The 18804-nt window shown below is 38.9% G+C and overlaps 1 protein-coding gene across 5 annotated transcripts in view; it reads left to right on the forward strand.

Moving 5' to 3' along the window:
• LOC144272510 (sodium channel protein type 2 subunit alpha) overlaps positions 1-18804 on the forward strand; it is a 95834-nt gene that overhangs the window by 65957 nt on the left and 11073 nt on the right. For all 5 annotated transcript variants that reach the window (XM_077830647.1, XM_077830650.1, XM_077830646.1 and 2 more), the window contains exons 17-20: positions 643-763; positions 1149-1303; positions 3085-3258; positions 8930-9052. In XM_077830647.1, the coding sequence (XP_077686773.1) occupies positions 643-763; positions 1149-1303; positions 3085-3258; positions 8930-9052 (573 nt within the window). The remainder of the gene's footprint in view (positions 1-642; positions 764-1148; positions 1304-3084; positions 3259-8929; positions 9053-18804) is intronic.

Raw genomic sequence — 18804 nt, forward strand, 5'->3', positions numbered from 1 at the left:
TATTTAAACAGTATGATGGGGAAATATTTAGTTTTCATATATATGATATATCTATATATTATTCTCACAGCAAAATGACTGACTCAGTTTTATTATTTTATCAACTACAGTTAGTTGGTTAATAATATAGTAAAAACATTCTGATTGGTTGATAACTTAAACTGGTTAATATTTAAATCACAGAGTGTTATAATATGTACTGCAAAAAGCTGCAAGAGACACATTAAAAAGCCACTTGTGGCTCGGGAGCCTCAGTCTGAGTATCACAGGTATAATCTACAATACAGTAACATGATTGGTATAACCTAATAGCACAATGTACAGAGGGCACCTAATTTTAACCGTATTGAAATTTCATTTCAAAATTCTCATATGTGGTGCAGAAAATAGCCAAATTATTCTGGTGATTCCCTGTATGAAGTTATTAGAATACTTTCACTAGGAAAAAAATCCATGTGATCTCATTTCTAATCTTGTGACCTTGCCTGTAGTAAAGCAATTTGTCATTACATATGTAATATGCTTTTAACTTAAGAGCACTAAAATACATGCAGAGTATTTTGTTATGCATTACAAATATTAATTTTCTGTTTAAAATAAACGTATTGGTTAAAAAACAGTTATGTGGGCTTTTATTTACAGAAGCTAAATGCATCCAGCTCATCTGAAGGTAGTACAGTTGATATTGGACTTCCTCAAGAAGGAGAACAGCCAGAGATAGAACCTGAAGAAGCTCTTGAACCAGAAGCCTGTTTTACAGAAGGTGAGTGATGCAAATTGTTGTCTAGTGGAGTGTTTTGCTTCCATAAACTATTCCTCACCAACAGTACTAGTAACTAGCAAGAGGGGGTATTGATTATGCTCCCAGTTCCCTTTTGCATTAGTATCCCCTTCAGAGGTGTTGCAGCAGGCATACAGCTCTGCAGGTTCCAATGGTGCCTAATAGGTGGTATTAAAATATGTTACATAAATCTTATTTTTCCTGCAAAAAGTGAGACTAATGTGCTGAAGAATTCAGGGGGACACTTGTTTACAAACATCCCTTAGAATAACTCTAGAGTTAGTCAAATGAGTATCAGTTAATTAAGGCTTCAGAATACATTGTTATCTTATTTCCGTGTCTCACAACTTAATATCACATTTACCAGGCTGTGTACGGAAGTTCAAGTGCTGTCAAGTCAGCACAGAAGATGGGAAAGGAAAAATATGGTGGAATCTTAGGAAAACCTGCTACAGGATAGTTGAACACAACTGGTTTGAGACCTTCATTGTCTTCATGATTCTCCTCAGCAGTGGTGCTCTGGTAATTGTAATGTGAAACAATTTATATATATGTTAACATTAAGCTTTAGAACTGTGATTAATCATATAGATATCTTTAGCATAGTTTTTCTTCCACTGAAAAAAAATCCCAATTCTGAAATGTCATCATATCTCCACAGAAGTTGTCTAAAGAAACATTTGGCATTTAAAGTAGTATATATAGAAGTTCTTGATGGCTATAAATGCAACAAGCATGGAGGATTGAATATCAGTTGTATATTGAAATAGGAACCTAGATATATGAGCCACGCATCAAAATATCTTCACTTACTCTTTATCTGCTAATGACTTTTTTCTTTATTTTCCTTAAACAGAAATAGAATATGAATTGTTAGTTTCCCTCTGCTTCTGTAATATATAAATGAACTACAACTGACCCAGGATGCACCATCAGCAGGTTGAAATATCATATGGAGGTCTCAGGTGCAGAAGTGATTCATTCAAATGTTTAGTTTCCAGGCTGGAATTAAAGCAGGTGTATTGCATAAACGCTTCAATAGTTAATGCTCCATACTAAGTATAGAATATACTGTACTAGCTACAATTGTGCTTAAATGCATGTGTTATTGGCAGGTTTGTTGCACAGGTTCTTTGACAAATGTGGACAGAGTTTTGCCTGAGAGCTGTTATAAAATCATGCTGAAGACTGCTTTGCTAGTTAATCTATACAGCTTGGTTTCATTGGTGTGGTTATCAGAAAATCCCTGTCCACAATAGTCAGGACTAGATCTTGCTTGCAGTAACTATGTTGACATAGTTGTAGCTAGCAGAGTTCAGATCCCAATGTCAACAAGTTATTATTATCTAGGGGAAAAGGAAAAGGAGTTTGAGATTCAAAGAGCTCTACTGGAGTGAGCTTTCTGGATCATCATTCATCTTGGCTGAATGTGATAATAGAGACCTTCACGGATACCAAATGTATATCTGTACTCCGATCCACAAAAATTCTCTGTGGATATCCGCTATTCGCGGATGTGGATCTCTGCGGATATAAAGCGGATATCCATGGATTTGCAGGGCTCTAACTAACAGCTCCACAGGTCACCGTGCACCAGTGATGCAAGGCTGTGCCAAATCCCCGAGGCCTAACCACCCCCCACTTCTCCACAGAGACCTCCTGCCTCGCCGCACGCTCTGCTCCCACCATACCTCTTTTCCCGCTCCAGCCAGGGAAGCTACAAACCTGGGACCTCGTGTGCAGCACTGCCCTCCAGTGTGGGGCTCAGACACCCTTACACAGCCACGACAACTCTAATGCACTTGGCGCTTGGCTCGCCATAGGAGCATATGTTTGCACCGCCTTCTGGGAGTTGTAGTTTACCTTCTCCGCCCGAGCAGAATGCCCAACAAGCTGTAGCCACATATTACAGCCTGCTGCTGCATAATTCAGAGAGACGAGCTGGAGCCTGAGGGCTGGGTGACAGCTGCTCCATTTGGGAGAGTGTATGCTGCAGAGCCCTGTGTGGATACAAAATTTGTATCCGCATCCAAGCCACAATCCGGAGAAATGGTCCACGGATTTCCAGGGCTCTAATAATAGGCCTGAAAGGAAGGAATGTGTTATAAAAAGTGAAGAAGAAATGGTGCCTCCTGTTCTAACTGGGAAGAGAAAGTATGTGTGGATAGTGGGGAAACTATGGTCTGTTATATGCACACCACCTTACAAAAAAAGCATACTGGATATTTTTCTCAGCTCCTTTGACTTACATAGCAAATTGTTAAGTCATATAAGCACTTCATATACAAATATTTTGTTCACAGGCTTTTGAAGACATATACATTGAACAGCGCAAGACTATCAAGACCATGCTGGAATATGCTGATAAGGTCTTCACTTACATCTTCATTCTGGAAATGCTTCTAAAATGGGTGGCTTATGGTTTTCAAACCTATTTCACTAATGCCTGGTGCTGGCTGGACTTCCTGATTGTTGATGTATGTATTCTCTTTTATACACTGTGTTACAAGTCCATCATGCTCCATAATTCACAATATTATATCTCGCTTATCTTGTGTAATTGATTTTTAAACCAAACTCTCAGTTTATTCCAGTGTGGAGCGCTGTTTAAAAACTTTCAGCACAATATGGCCCCAGTAGTTCCAATTTTGAAGGCAAAAATTACTGAAAGTCAACAGTAGCTTTGAACATTTCGCTGATATTCTTTGGACATTTTATTATGTTATAAATGTACATTAATTAATGTACATTTATACTTTTTTTCTTCCTTTTTTCACTTTGAAAGAATGTCATTTATCATCGTGATTTTTATAATGTATGGATTTTTAATATTTGTTAACATGTTTCTTTGGGGGGGCTTTTTTTTAATACTCTAACCACAGTTGTGATAAATTCTCTACTCCTTAATCAGTATAATCTCAAAGTAAAACACAGTCCCCTGCTTTTTCCTGCAGCAGCATACCCGGGCCAGAAAAAGTCTCTTAGGGGTTGCAGGAGAATTCCCCGGGTACTATATAGGACCTATATGTGTCCTAGGTGTCACAACTCGGGCTGTCAAACGATTAAAAAAATTAATTGTGATTAATCACAGTTTTAATTGCACTGTTAAACAATAATAGAATATCATTTATTTAAATATTGATTCTGTTGCACAGCTTATCTCCTCATTCATTAGTAATGGGCTATCCCCCCACCCATGGAACTCAAAGGCAGTCCAGTGTTGCTGGAGACTTCAGGACTAAGCTCTGCCCTTCAGCTCAGCTTACCAGATTTTCTGCCTCTGACCGTGGAAAAAGTTGGCAGTTCAGTTTCTCCCGACCATTTTGTTTTAAAACCTTTATTTTACTTTTTTTTGTGCAGCTGCAACTTAGAATCTTCCTCCTCCTTCTCCTCGACCCCCGGATCATGTAAATAACAACATTGGTGGACCTGACACTGCAGTGCCTCCCTGATGAACTCCTCTGCACCCACTTAGTTATGGCAGAGCTGTCCTGCAAACACCTGGCTTAAATCTAAGTGGTGTTCCTTATGTGAAGCAACACTTACAGAATCTAGAGAGGGTGAACTATGCCCTGCATGTTCCCAGCCAGGCAGTGCCTTCTTGCACTGCCGGGGTACGGGGCTCAGAGTTGGTCCCACATGTCACATCCCCACCGTTCCCTGAGGAGTTGCAGCTCCAATACAGAAAAGCTCAATCAGGTATTTCTGAGCTTTTGGGGAAAGTGTCTAAGGATAGGGAGGAAGCTATCCAGCACACTCAGAGGGTAAGTCCTGGAACAGAACTGAACTGGAGGAGGAAAATAAACCCTGACAGAATCCAGAGGCGCCCGCCCCTTCCCCCCGAGATACTGAAGTGTGGCCTCAGTTCCCTGGGGAAAGAAGCAGGGCACCTATACAGCTTCCCCTCCTCCTACTATGAATTGGGGGATTCTCTTTATACTCAGGGGTAAGTCCTACAAACGTCCAAGACTCTGGTTCCCAGAAAGGCAAAGGGAAGTATGTCCTTTGCATACTTCCCCTGAGAGAGTGTTTGCTGGGGCTTTTCTCCTATACAGTGCCTTTTTCACAGTGTTCTGTCATGCTCACCGTCCCTCCTGCACCCTGCAGCATATCCAGGCATGTGAGAATCCTAGTCCTTGTGTTCAGGCTGCAGCCTAATGGAAGATGTGCCTGTCTGGCTTTCAGCCCAAGGGCCTTCTGCCAGGAAAAGGGCTCAGATTGCAGGCAGCAGTGGAATGGGAATTGTGCCTTCTGATCATCAGCTATAAACCCTGCTCCGCCAAGGAAAGAGGCTCAGACTCTTACGCTCCATCCCTCCCTTGCTCCACAGGCTGGCTCCACATTTAAGCCTTAGGAGCACTTGTTCCAGACACATGAAGATTCCACTCCCCACAAATCTGCACCTTCATGGGATTACAGTAGGGTAAGGGAGAAATCCTTTCCCACATTCAAAGAGATCCTGATTTACTGTGTAAAGCCTCAAGTGGTAGTAGGTTGCTTCTACAGTACTTACTTGGATGCTAGCCAGCCTTTGGGAACAAACTGGCAGCCTTTCTTGTTCCCGGATATCTAGCCAGCTACTTTCACAACTGAGACCAGTCACCTCCCTCTGTTGTGTGGTCCCTATGCCAAGATGAATAGTGTACTACCTCCCCCTGTAATCAGCCAAAGGAAGAAATACCACAGATGCATCAACAAAAAATCCTTCTGGACTTTGTGAGGAGAGGGTGTCAGTCAGTGGTTTGCAAGGAACTCAATATTAATAAAATAACTTCCTTTTTATTAGATGCATGTTTTCCTGTCACTGTCTCCTTTGAGGGCATCATAAGATTCAGATGAGGATATCTAATTAAACAGAGGTTAAACTAAAATGTTTATATAAAAACAAAGACATTTCATAAATTTGGGGAGCTTAAGGTTGGTACAGCAGTAGCTCCACCAATGAAAGACAGAGTCACACCTTTGGAAGGGGAATTCCTTCTAAAAGACCCCACAGACTATATGAGTGATGACACACTGCACAGCAATTTCAAAGTCTCAGCTAAAGCCATTCAGACCAAAGTCTTTTTATTTTTATTTTATTTAGTAAAGAAAACCTATTTTGTGGCAAACAAGAGGCTCATTGTCTAGAAGTATGATACTTGCTCGGAGCGAGACATTTCTGGTTCTCTCTTGGTCAAACCCTTGATGTGATTTGTGACAATGCATAGATTCTGACTTGGTAGCTACAAGACAGTCATGTTATACCCATAAATAGCCATTGTTTATCCTAAATGGATATCTGTTCATTCAAACTTATAGCAAGGAGCTATCTGGCTAAACATTAGAGAAAGTAGTAGCTGAGATTGCAAAGAAGCCTCAACCCACACTTTTAGAGCCAGCATAGCAACTCCAAGGATATCCTTGAAGGGAGTATTACCCTGGCAGAGGGAAAAATCTGGAGCAGAAGCCTCCAAGGAAACCTTGATAAACTTTCCTCCAAATCAACAAAATCCTCATCATAACAAAGACACAAAGAACATTTGTGTATGAGACCTCACAATTCCTATCCAAGACTTGTCCTTCTGATTCACCCTCTGCACCCAGAGTTCTCAGTGGCTGTTGTTCTCACAGCAAGGCAAAGGTTGCACAATATGCACCTATAACCATGCATAGACAACATGCTAATCAGTATGAACAGAGAAACAGACCCATTCATAAATGAACAGCTGCTGGAAAGGATTCATAGCCACCAGTTCTTGAAAACCAAGAAGAGTTTTTGATCCTAATGCAGAGAATTGCTCACCCAGATACCAAAAGAGACATGGGTATGGTAATAATTTTACCATAATGGTGAAGATTAGCAAAGATCTAAAATTACATTGCATCAATCATTTCCGGAGGGATAAGTTCTCTCCAATGGCTAGGATTATTGGTGCCATGCATCAGCTTCATCCCTTGAGTGAGTTTCTCAAAATGTACCTGCTGAAATTCCTTCCGAGGACATAGGATCGTGCACTTGATACAGTGCAAAATTAGGTGTCATTCTCAGACTGCATTTCAATGTCCCTTTGTTGCCAGATAAGGACAAACAAAATGCTGAAAGCCAAGCCAACTTTCACTCTAGAACTTAGCATACTCAATATGGAAAAATTTCCAATGTTTTGTAGTACACATGCTTTTGGCTAACTTCAACACCTCTGTTGAGTGTCCTCAAAAAAAGAAAAAAAACCCCACACATGACCATATGGGATCAAAACAGTGGTCCACCAAGTTCAGTCTGTGACAGTGACCAGTACTAACTACATCAGTAGAAGATGCAAGAAACCACATAGTGGGCAATTATCGTACTTGCAGAGGAAGCCTCCTCTTACCTCTCATGACAGATTGGCTTATGATTGAGGCATGCATGTTTATATCACTTCCAAAACCAGAGAGTAACCAGAGGTCAAAGGTTCTCTGTGGCAATAGAAATAGTGTCCTGGGTAGAAAAGAATCTGCTGCCTTTCAAGATAGTTCATGTAAAGGATACAGAAAAGAGGAAAAGAGAGAGAGTTGTGGTCCTCCTCCTAAACCTCCACTAGCCAAGAAGGCACTTCGTAATTGATAGATAGCTACATTGTACATGCAAGAAACACACTGCTTTTGTTAAAAGGAAAATGCTATTCATGTAGGTCCACAAACCTTTCTGATCAAGATAAATTCCTCTTTTCACAATTCCTGAGAAATAGTTCTCCCATCATTTTTCTCTAATCCTTGGAAGGTTGTGGCAAGAATGGGCTCTCAAGCTAGATCGCTAAAGATACATCTGAAGCATATGGAATACGTATGCCTATTGTATCCTGTTAATCTCCTTCTATCTGAAATGCCAAGGCCTTAGGGCCTCAAGGTTCCTACAGGCAAGATGTAAATATCTGACACTAGTTGGCATGCTAGGCATCTGAGAAACTATTTACAGAAATCTCGGGGGCAGGGTGGGGGGCAACGAAGTATATGAGCCTCATCTGAGGAAGATTTGCAAAGTAATTTTCCATTCCTTCACAAAGGCATTGTTTCGTATGAGGGTGCTACTTGGTTGGTTCCCACATAACTACTTAGTTTATAAAGCTCTTGCTTTATATGGCAGTAACTTCCTTTCCTGCCTGTTGTTCTACTATAATAGTTCTTTCCCTTCCTACTTCTGGGATTCATTGCTCACTACTTTCCATTAGTAATGAATGAAGAGAAAAGCTGTGTAACGGAATGAGAAATGTTTTACCTGATGAATTTATGTCTGTTAGCCATTTGTCCCTGAATTCAACCCACCTTGGTAGACTGGTAAATGACTGGAATATAAATTGAAATTGTTCTCTAAAAGGAGTCTTAGACTTATATTTTCTTAAGGTCAATTTAATATGTCATATCAAGTTTGTCTTAATGCTAATAATTGATTACTGGAATGTTTCTTTGTCTGTGGAAGAACTCTTCTGGTGACCAAAGCTGAAGGACAAAATTTAGTTCTGTAGCCTCCAGCAGCTACATCAGACCATTTCCGAATTCCACAGTTTTGGGGGGGGAGGGGAGGATTAGCCCATTAGTAATGAATTCAGAGAGAAGTTGCTAACAGAAAATTATCAGATAAGAAATTTCTCATTTGTCAGTCTTCAACAATGCCAAAAATTCTGAACAGCTCTGCTAGCAATGGCTCTTGAGTGAGACACTTTGGATACTAGAAAGTCACTATTGACTGTGGGCCAAATTAATCCTTGTCTATTGTGACTGTTTACACCATGTCTGTATTTGGTCCTTGAGAGTTTTTGGATTACTGTCAAGATCTGTGGACTTTCTGAAAAGTCCTATCCTAAACTGGCAGTTCAAATTCAGATGCATTTTTGGAGCTTCTTTTTATCTGTATGACTTCATTTCCGCTGAATATTGAGAATTATGTGTGAACTTATAAAGCATTTATATCCTTGTGCCAACAGGATTTCAATGACAGGTGTCATGTAACACACTACTGTTCTACTTTGGGTGACTTAAAAGATCTCTTCTAGGTTATAGAATGATTCCTGGAGAAAGAGATACAACCTTCGTTCTTCTTGGGAAGTTCATGGCACACACCATTCCTTGCATATGTATAGGAGGGTATACAAGATGAATGAGCATTATTGCTTTTCTGTTTTTATGTAGGTCTCTTTGGTTAGCTTAACAGCTAATGCCTTGGGCTACTCAGAACTTGGCGCGATTAAATCACTTAGGACATTAAGAGCCTTGAGACCTCTAAGAGCCTTGTCACGATTTGAAGGGATGAGGGTAAGATAAAATGAAAGAACCTGAAATAATGCATGCCTAAAAAGAAACCATGCATGCAGAATAGGGAATCACAAATCCATGCAGAAATGTTGCACTATTATCTTATGTCTTGCATATTTATCACTAACAGATAAGCAAAAGGCTTCAGTTGCTTATGTACATTCATATGATATAACATACATTAATATGCTCATGTAGGTTATTTTACCTCCCACCTGATTTGGAATTTTCCTGTAGGTCTCTAGGACTTATCAACTGCATGGATGTATTGTGAATTCCTAAAACTATAGTACAGTACTAAGTTAAAGTTGAATTGATCCCATATAGTTCCCACCTCATGTGTTGTAATATGTTTTTGTTAGAAGTTTGGATCTTTGTGTTTTCATTACATAAATTAGTCCTAAGAACGTAAGAACGACCATTCTGAGTCAGACCAATGGCTCATCTAACCCAGTATCCTGTCTTCTGACAGTGGCCAATGCCAAATGCTTCAGAGGGAATGAACGGAACAGACAATCATTGAGTGATCCATCCCCTGTTGTCCACTCCCAGCTTCTGGCAAACAGAGGCTAGGGACACTCAGAGCATGGGTTTGCATCCCTGGGCATTTTGGTTAATAGCCATTGATGGGCATATCCTCCATGAAGTTATCTCATTCTTTTTTTAATCCTGTTATAGTTTTGGCCTTCACAACATCCCCTATTCCACAGGTTGTGTGAAGAAATACTTCCTTTGTTTGTTTTAAACCTGCTGCCTATTAATTTCATTCGGTGACCCCTGGTTCATGTGTTAAGTAAAGGAGTAAATAACAGTTCCTTATTCACTTTCTCCATACCAGTCAATATTTTATAGATCTCTACCATATCCCTTCTCAGTCATCTCTTTTCCACGCTGAAAAGTGCCAGTCTTTTTAATCACTCCTCATGCGGAAGTTGTTCCATATCTCTAACAATTTTTGTTGCCCTTCTCTTCACCTTTTCCAATTCTAATATATCTTTTTGAAATGGGGTAACCAGAACTGCACATAGTATTCAAGGTGTGGGTGTACCAGGGATTTATATAGAGGTATTATGATAGTTTCTGTCTTATTATTTATTCTTTTCCTAATAGTGCCTAATATTCTATTAGCTTTTTTGATTGCCACTGCACATTGTGCGGATGTTTTCTGAGAACTATCCACAACGACTCCAAGATCTCTTTCTTGAGTGGTAACAGCTAATTTAGACCCCATCATTTTGTATGTATAGTTGGGATTGTGTTTTCCAATATGCATTACTTTGCATTTATCAACATTGGACTCATCTTCTGTAGGTTCATCTGAAAATCAATCTACAAAACAATTTAATATCTTTGATGGTCTTTGAACCATTTATCAAACTAATTGTGAAGCTTCTTAATTTCTTCAGCACAGCTCTGTGACATCAATTTTTCTAGGGTATTTGTTGATGTCAGGCTGCCTGGTGTGGCTCATGACCATGCATGCCAATCTCAGGGCTGACTATTACGAACCCAGGCCAGGGCCGGCTCTAGGTTTTTTGCCACCCGAAGCAAAAAATTTGCTACCCCAAGCTCCGAGAGCACAACTGCCCAAGATGGAAAAAAAAAGGGGGGGTGGCTGGAATGCCGCCCAAGCAACAAACAAAACAAAACAAAAAGGATGGCTGGAATGCCGCCCCTGGAATTGTGCCACCCCCAGCACGTGCTTGCTTTGCTGGTGCCTAGAGCTGGTCCTGATCAGGGCACAAACCCCAAACTGGTTGTGTATTCTATAATTAGATTTGACCAACCAAGTGTCAGGTGTGAACTCCTCAAGCACTATAACAACCTTGTACCTTTGGGCATTCCAGTCTATATTGCTCCCCCCCCAGGAAAGCCTGCCTTTGTGATAAATGGTCCTTCCAGCAAAAATGACAATAATATTTAGGTTACTCCCAGTCCCAAAGGACCAGTCACTTACTCTAGGTCAATTGTACCATAGATCTCACACCACAGACTATGTTTATAGCCAATCCTATAATGAACTAATTAACCCTTTATTAAGTAGGAAAAAGAAATGAGAGTTATTTACAAGGTTAAAGCAGGTAAACATATACACACAAATGTTTTGCAGTCTTAGAATTCAAAAAGTAATAGAAGCTGCTGTAATGTGCAAGTTCTACATGTCCTTTAGGTCTAACCCATGCTAAGCATCTCGGGGATCCATTATGCTTAGAAACATTGCCCTCTACAAATTCCAAGCAGGATAATGGTCATGGATTCTTATTCCATTTCCTCAGAGTTCAAACTGTGGTGGGTTGAGGGTTTGTGCATGTCCCCTCTTTGTTTGTGTGTGGAGCAATCAACAAAGCCTTTTGTCCACTGATGTTCCACAGTGGTTCGTATGGTGTCTATAGGCCGTCTTTTGTTGGGCAGGAGATGACATCTCTTATGGAAAACTAGCATTTCACACTTGGTAATGCTTCTCTTTTGACTATGGGGATGTCCAGTTTCATAGCAAACACTTTTACAGTTAAAAAACAAACCCTTAATTACCTTATAACTTGGGTTATAACATGGATATTGTAAGTGAGATTAATGTATGCAGCAGCTCACAAGCATTTCATAAATTCCAAACACTAAACACATTCTTATAAACTTTACATATATTTTAATAATGTTAACACGTACGTGATCCAAACTGGTTTTCTGCTATGCATCTGTCAGTGTTCAGTGAGGCCTAGGCATGACCTGGCATCTGGTCTCCCAGCATCACAGTTGACAAGTCAGAAAGTTTAAAAGTTCACCCCAAGAGTTCTCTGTGAAAAAGTTTGCACCCACCCAATATATAATATTTTAAATATCTGAAAATATTGTATCTTGTGTTGTGACTTCAAGCAGTTGTTGCAGGAAGAGGTTTGTCTTGTCGAGCAAACCTTCCACAAACTTTCCCAGCCAACTGTTTTGAAATACCTGACTCTGCTCAGACTTGCTAGAACATACACCTACTTTTGATAGAGGTGTATTCCTCTGCACCTCCAGAGACACGCTGGAACTGAGGAGCCCCAAGGACCTTATGCTCCTTACTTCAAACCTAACAGATCTTTTCCATCTATAACTTTGCTTATGTCTAACCATACTGGAAAAGCACATGTCCTCAATATTTCCACTAAAATGATAATCCATAAAATACTTATGAGTGTTAAATAATAAAATGTTTTATATGTGTAGTAAGGAGCTACAGTGGAAGAGTAAAGAATAGCAAGGGGGAAAGCACTGCCTTTCATAAAGGATTGAATCTGACTCTGAACCCCATGCTACCTACACTGTTGTAAATTCTTCCTAGATCACTATTATTTGAATACAGTCTACTGACCTGATCACTGTCTACTAGTATCTACATGGGGGAGAGATTTCTGATGGTAAAAAAATAGCATAATGAGATCCAGTGGCTGAACCTAGATAAATTCAGACTAGAAATAAGGTGCAATTAAGAGTGAGGTAATTAACCACTAGAATAAATTATCTATGGACGTGATGGATTCTTCGTCACTTGAAGTCTTTAAATCAAGACTTTAAATCAAAATGTCTCAGATAGATCAAATTCAAATGATGGGATTGATGAAGAAATTACTGAGTGAGGTTCTATGGCTTATGTTATGGGGAAGTTCAAACTATATGTCATAATGGTCCCTTCTGGCCTTAAAATCTGTGAATCTATGAAATAGCAATATTACAATACAATATTATTTACCAATGAGTATTATGCTGATACTTACTTCCAGTGAGCATTAATATAGTGTTATTTATATCTGTGCAGGAAATTCCTCTTTACACATTTTAAAAGTCTGCCAAGTTATTCTTTATAGCCCAATTTACCACACATCCTGATACAGTGTGGACCAGCAAGGCCCATTGAGTCACAGAAGGGATTCACCTTGAAGGAGGCCATGTGGTGTTTCCACTAACACTTTCAGTGAATGTTCTTGCTGGAAAGAAGAAACTTTAATTTACAGATGAGTCATCAGGCAAACTGCAGTACACTTAAGGGTTGTGCTGACTCATGAAGTGGCTATTCCTATTTCATGACCAGCATCATTCATTGCTGATCAGTGATGGCCCTCCATTGTCTTCTTTTTTGTTTAGTCAGTGACCTCTTTCTGCGCTGATGGTTTGTTTTCCCAGGAGAACTTTTTGCTGCCAGGAACTTGTCCACCAATTTTTACACTAATGGAAGACAGGATGTATCTAGCCCAATATTTTCCTTGATGCTTTGTTTTACATTTTGTGCTTTGTCAAAGATTCATAATTTGAGCTGGTGCTATAGCTTCAGGACTCACACTGAAAAAGGAAAAAGTAGGTCATCTGTGGAAATGCAGCAATTATGGAAGGAAAACACATCACTGGGCATGCAACTGTGAGAGAGAGAGCTACACCATGGGTGTAATGAGATACAATGCCTGAGGCCAAATGCCTTCCCCACATAACAGATCCTTTATATCTTCATAATGATTCTCCCTGATGCATGGAATTATTATGCTTATGAAATGGCGCAGTCCTATTTTTAAGTGAAAATGTCAATGGTCATGAGATCTTAAAAGATTTGGTTAAGAATATGCTTAATTTTTTAAATATCACTTAAAATGTTGGAAAGTATTTCAAAATATCTATAACTTGACCAAATCCTTCACCCTCTTATTTTTACAGCCAAAATGCCCACCAAAATCAATGGGAGCTACCTCTGAATGAGTCCTAAAGGTCTCTGATCACTGATTTCAGATATGAAATTATTTCAACATTATTGCTGAACTGTTAATTTCCATAGGTCTGAGTACCCCTCTGTGACATCCCCCAGGATAAAATCTGGACTGTAGAATTGCTGTGCGCCCTAATTCTCCAGTCTGATGTATACTATGCTGTGTGAGCTGCCACTCTGCCCACTCACCCCAGCCTCTAGCATACAAATCACCCTTCACCCCTAGATATATACCAGAGTGCTATGCCCATCCACTCTTGAATTGTATATAGGGCAACCCCCACATATCCCCTGCACTCCAGAAATGTACTGCTTTGTGCTGCTCAGCTACTTACTGAGCAATACAAGCTCATAAAGTCTGTTATTTTATCAAAGAAAATGAATATGCACCATACCTTATTAACCTGAGTAAATTCCCCAAGCCCTTCAGCCAAAGACACACTGATTTAGATAAAACATCAAAATAAGTTTATTAACTACAGAAAGATAGAGTCTACATGATTGTAAGTAGTGTAGGCATAGTAGATCAGAATTGGTTACAAAAAGAAATAAAAGATAAAAACTGCAAGCTGTTTCCTAAATTTTACCAAGGCTAAATTAGAAGCACACAACTTTTCTCACCCATCTGGACGTTGCAGGCAGTTCACAGTTCTTAGTACACAGGCAGGGGTCCTTTCCCAGCCTGGGACCAATCTTCTACAAGCAATCTTGGTTCAGTAGAGATGTGGGAGGAGAGAGGTGGCTGGGGGCCTTTGTTCCCCCTTTTCATATCCTGACTCTTTTTACTGGAAAGGCCCCATGAGTTAGCAAGGTGCTCTGCACTCAGTCACATGAATTGCTAATTCTTGCTTGCACCTTTTGTATACCTGCAGTTCCAGGTGTCTCCAGGAAAGACATGCCAGTCCTTTGTTTATAGTTCTTTTGTTATTTGTAAAGAACTAGTCTGTGGGCATTCTCCAGACTCACATGTTTCAGTAAAAAACATATAGCAAAATTTCATAACTCCATATACACTCATGATACACACATGTTAACAGGACAGTAATCGTCAGACTATGACTTTTCCAATGATACCTCACAAGGCATACTTGTAACAGATTTATCATAATTTTGTAAACCTGGTAACCTTAATAGTGTAGACTGTCACACCCTCCCAAGGGAAAAGCCCTGCCACTCTACACCCATATCACCAACCAAGGAGAGAGTTCTGCTGGAACATTGTGAGAAGGCTGAAGAAGTGGCTGACACACATCTATCCAGTATGGGACTGGGGAAAGTCCTTACATAATCCTCTATGCCCTACTGGTGAATGACAAAGTCTCTTGTTATTCTGATTTATATTAATGATTTACATTAGCAATTTCCAATTATGTTTTGTAGTATGTTTTTCTTCTTTTTTAACCATACTATTTTGATTTTAAATTACCAGATGTCATACTAGAAATCTTTGATTTTCTTAGAATTTGTACTTTTTACTGTTATGAGTGTAAACATGTTGACATCAACAAACAAAATAGTGCTAGAGAAAGGATAGGGTCAAGGACCCCTTTAACTTACCTGCAGATGCATGCAAGTGGTGAGGCTAACTAGTTCTGTCATAAACATGTAGCTCCCCAAAAGAAACATATAGGATTGGTGGGTGGGGAGCCATGAAGGCATAGGAAATGCCATTGCCCAGTATACTTCCCCTCCTCCCCAAAGCCCATGAGATATAATGCCTTGTACAGGCACAATATTCCCAAGCCAGTGGTTTTCTCTTTACCCGAACATTCAAGGACTGTATTTGGGCCCCAGAAACTGTTTTAAATTAGTTGTAAAATTAATTATCTATCTAGGTCATTTCTCATTTTTGCCCTTTTATGCAGATCAAAAAATTTAGGCCAAATTTCCTTAAACTACAGTTCTCACCTACATATTATGTGTTCCAGTGAGAAACAAATAACACACTTGTGTTAGAAGAAAAGGTTTTCACAGTTACTGATATAGACAGCATTTTGAATTTTTAACTTTTCTTATTTTAGTTTTAGATAAGTTTTGGTTTTGGCAAAGTAATATTCCATAAATTATGATAATTATTATAAATGGACTCATACCAAAAGTCCCTTTATTTTATAGAGACTAAAAATGAATAATCAGTGCTATCAGTATAAATAATGGCTATAATATTAATAATAATAATGTATGTGTGACATCAAATTAGGCACAATATTGTCAATACTAGAAAACAATCCACAACATATGAAATCTTAATATATCAATAAGTACACTCTCTATCATTGAGTATAACCACCTAAGTAATTTTAGCAATTTATAATTGCTATTGATAATTTCTGGAGTGAACATAATTATTTTATTAATGCTGCATTATTTGTTTTCCATCTCAGGCTTTGAAGTCACATTACTACATTTTCATACAGTGAAGGATTGTAGTAATGTGGCTCCAAAAAAAAAAAGAACTTCAGTTGTAAAGCTAAATATGGACAAATGGGCAAAAAACACTGACCCTATACAACAAATGCTGACTGTATCCAGAGATGCATTGATTAAACAGAGTTTCAGGTTTTATGCAAGCCTGACAGCTGGTAGATTTTGCTTTTGATAGAACATCTGTAGAACCTTTGTTCTGTCCATTGTTGTAAACCATTTTTTCCCTCAGAATTGTGATCTGTTTTGTGTTCCTTTTGCCATGTTACAGTAAGCCAATTGTGGGAACAGACAAACACCCGCTGGTCTAGGCTTCTTTGCTTTGGATGTGATTGCAGAACCTATGTTTAATGACAACTGGAACAAATAAAGGACTGCTCCCAGTGGCCGCAGTTTGGACCCAGAACTCATTAGATTGCTTTTTTGATTTACTCAGTAGACTGATTGGGCCCTGACTCGCATAGTGAAAAATGTCTTTTTCCCAGTACCAGAATCCCTGTTGGAAATGACAGTTAATCAAGACTGTATGAACTCTTATTACAGATGATAGGATCAAGCCTGAAAACGCATGGAGACTTTTATTTTATATTTCATTTAACTTGGACAATGAGCCTTTCCTTTGAATTGGTCCATCATATTCCCACTCAAAAACCTCTAACTAGTTCATTACTTTTCCCCATTTACTAAAGTGTTTTAATTACTAGGATGCAAACAGAGCTTCTGCTACGTGTAATCCAAACTGTAACCACCATAAAGATTTCCTTCTTCCATTGTAGTATTGTTATTTACCACAAACAACCAGCTCATGTGGAGAAGAAATATCAATAAGGCTTACGTATTAAATATTATACACTATTTCTAGCCTATCTTTGCATGTAAGTGATAAATCCAAGTTTTTCACCAGAAAACTGAAAATGGCTACAAAGCCATAAGATGCTATCAGAATTAGAAAAAGCAACATGTTTTCTGAGATAGTTTCCTAGAAAATTATCTTAATTTTCCCCTTTACTTCAAAAAGCACCCATGTGCTGAAGTCTCCTTTGATGCTCATATGGGCTCTCAACAGCATATAGAAGGGTATCAAACTTTTCCCAGCTGAGGGCTGCAGTGGCAGCTTATCGGGAACCCATGAGCTGCACCAAATTTCCTGAAAAAGGAACAAATTACAGCTGACCCATCTTTAATGTATCTGAGCCATCTCTTGATGCAACACACCATCTTGATCCAAACTGCCAGACTTCAGCTAATAATACATTTCTGTTATATGCCAGAGAGGAATGATAAGACACAACCCTGGACATTTTTAGATATAGGTTCTAGTTCTGGGTCTGCCACAGAATTTTTATGTAAGCCTTGAGTAAGTAACTTAACATCTTAATCTGTGCCCCAGTATCCTCATCTGTAAATAATATTTAGCTAGGGATATTGTAAGGCTAATTATTGGTCTTTGTAAAGTGCTTTGAGGAAAGATGCTGAAATAATTTTTTTTAGGTCTGTTCACCTATAATCTCTGCGTATTTCATTTTGATTTACGCTCTGATGATGTTATTCCTACTTAATTAATAGAATTCTAAAAGTTTGAGGTGGAAAAGAGCTATCCCATCATCAAGTCCATTTCACTGCCAATGCAAAATTGTTTCCATTTATACCTTTTTTAAGCTGGACAACGAGCCTTTCATTTTAATGGGCCCATGATATCCCTGCTCAGAAACTTCTGATTAGTTCACTGTCTTTCCCCTTTTCTAGTGTTTTGTCCAATAAACTTTTAAGTGTACCAGGCAAAGAGACTTCCTCCATTTCTTTTGGACACTATTCCACATCTTAATAGATTTTACCATCAGGAAGGTACTCTTAATTTCATCCTGTGATAGCCCTCTTATTTATAAATATATTTCTGGTTATGTGTCTAAAAGTAATTTGAATTTTAGGTGGGGGGGTTACACCAGAGCCACTATTAATTACCTCTTTCTTGCATGCCACAGTGCATCTGCCTGGAAGCCCAAAATTGCACTGACAGTTTTGCTGCCAGTATGATTGGCCTTTTTTGGTGCTCTCTTTTCTATCTTAGTGTTTTAATATCATAGTGCTAACTCATGTCTAATTTTCTGTCCACAGTCATCGCTAGTACTTTCAGCATTAACGCTTTTCAAATTTCTCCACCACTTCAAATATCTGAGTTTCATATTATTTTTCCCAAAATACATTACCATACATTTCTTAAATTAAATGTCATTTTGCTATTTTTGGCCCATTTTAAAAATATTTCTAGGTCTCTTCGTATTACTTCTTTATCCTCACTAGCATGTGCATCTGCTCTCAATTTAGTATCAGCTTTGTTAGCATGATTAGTATGCTCCTCTTCAGGATTATTAACAAAGGTTTAATATAAGATCATACCTAATAACAATTGCCATAGTACCCACTAGACATCATCTACCCAATTCATATGTTGTTACTTATTCTTTCATCATCTTATTTCATTAGGGACAGACATTAGTTAGACTTACAGAGCAGTAATTTGTCCTAAGATCCATATCATATGGACTGACTAATTTGCATATGTTCACATTTATCAGATATTCTCTTAGCTGATCTT

The sequence above is a fragment of the Eretmochelys imbricata genome, chromosome 11 (assembly GCF_965152235.1).
Source record: "Eretmochelys imbricata isolate rEreImb1 chromosome 11, rEreImb1.hap1, whole genome shotgun sequence".
Taxonomy (NCBI): domain Eukaryota; kingdom Metazoa; phylum Chordata; order Testudines; family Cheloniidae; genus Eretmochelys; species Eretmochelys imbricata.